A 1718-nucleotide genomic window follows, 5' to 3' on the forward strand; every position below is an offset into this window, starting at 1 on the left:
CAAAATCCTAAGCTCATTCGACCCTGGGATGAACTCTTCGTAGGGTAAGTCTCCAAAGGGAAGGCCAGAAATATCATACATTTCATGAAGAGCAAACCCTAATTCCCCTATTGGAGTAAAGAATGTACATGTCTCTGGGTTGTACCTCTCCAGAATAGTAAAAAAATTGTAGTGGTTATAATTAATACCACATCTGGTAGCCATTACAGGGCAGCCGAGTCTAGAGCGAGCTAACGACCCTTCTAATTCATTCAGCACAAACTCTGTCATCCTTGTCCACCACCCTACCCTGGTGGAATGTACCCATCCGGGAGTTCTAAATACTAAAGATGGGAAGTCCCCTTTCACAGCCAAAAATCTCCGCATGAAAGTGTTGGCTGGACTAGCCGTTTATCCTACAGGATATCCCCTGGAGAATAAACATGATTCTAAGACTGACACCTGTCGATTGTAACCTACGGTGTGTACGCCTGTATAAGTTAAAGCTCTAACGGCTACCCCATCCTGCTCTCTAACAAGATCCTAATTCATATGTCGAGGGACAGAGACACATTGATAATAGGAGATAGGGAACATCCTAGGCATCTCGGGAAGAAAGAAGCGGCGACCTCCTATTTGCCTCAACCACTTGTAATGGCCACCATGTACGATTTCTTTCTGGATGGTAACATGATCTTCAAACAGAAATGCTGGCTTGGTAAGCTTCTTACAGGACTCGGTTTTGAACTTGACATCTGTAACCAAAATCCTTAGTGTAGTCGGGCTAGCCTGGGTAATTAGAGTGACACGTTCTTTGTCGGTATCCTAAAAAATCGGGAGTTCTTGACGTAGACTAAATTACATGTTTGAATCCACGCCACCCTCACACCCAAAGTGATGACGAAGAGTGAGAGGCTCATGGATGTAAGGCACTACAAAAAAGAAAGACACTCAATCAGTTAGCACGAAAACGAAATGAAGAGACCTTATTTAATTACAGAGGTTGAACTTCTTGAAAAAGAGGACACACACAGAGTTCAAAATCTGCATCAAATATCTTAACACAGAAGTCCGATCCTACGTTCAACATCCAAACGCACGGTTCAGACCCTGTGTCAAATATTATTAACGTAGAAATCAAACTCTGCGTTTAACATCCAAACGCACGGTTCAGATCATGCGTCAAATATTATTAACGAAGAAATCAAACTTTGCGTTAAACATTCAAACGCACAGTTCAGACTCTGCATTAAATTTTTTTTTAACACAGAGGTCAAACTTTGCGTCAGGCGCCCAAACGCACGGTTCAGATCTTGCGTTAAACACTCAAACACAGAGTCTAAGCCCCGCGTTACAAAATTCGAGCGCAGAAATCAAACCCCAATGCTTCAAATTCTAAACACAGATGCCCAACTCTGCGTCACAACCTCAAAACGAGTTTCCTCGTTGATCAGAACTTGTCGAAGTAAGTTTTATGGTCACAAAAATCGATACTCACCATCGACGAGAAGAACTGGCAGCGGCCGAGACTGCAACACTGTCGGTGACCGAAGCTGGCAACGAACTCTGAGCAGCGGCGACGGTGGGTCTGGGACGAGAAACAATCTTCTTCTTGAGCGCCATTAAAAATGATGGTTGGAGAAGATGAACAGGATTCGCCGGAGTTTAAAACGAAGAATTTTCGTTAAACCTTTCAGAGAAGAACAGAGGAAAGAGTCGAATGACTCTTGATTTGACCC

General features: G+C 43.4%; 1 protein-coding gene across 1 annotated transcript in view; it reads right to left on the minus strand.

Moving 5' to 3' along the window:
- The window catches only part of LOC109835222 (katanin p80 WD40 repeat-containing subunit B1 homolog), a 5338-nt gene extending 3736 nt beyond the window's left edge, over window positions 1–1602 (minus strand). Inside the window, exon 1 of the mRNA XM_020403206.1 lies at window positions 1478–1602. Within this exon, the coding sequence (XP_020258795.1) occupies window positions 1478–1602 (125 nt within the window). The remainder of the gene's footprint in view (window positions 1–1477) is intronic.

This window comes from Asparagus officinalis, chromosome 3 (assembly GCF_001876935.1).
Source record: "Asparagus officinalis chromosome 3, Aspof.V1, whole genome shotgun sequence".
Classification (NCBI taxonomy): domain Eukaryota; kingdom Viridiplantae; phylum Streptophyta; class Magnoliopsida; order Asparagales; family Asparagaceae; genus Asparagus; species Asparagus officinalis.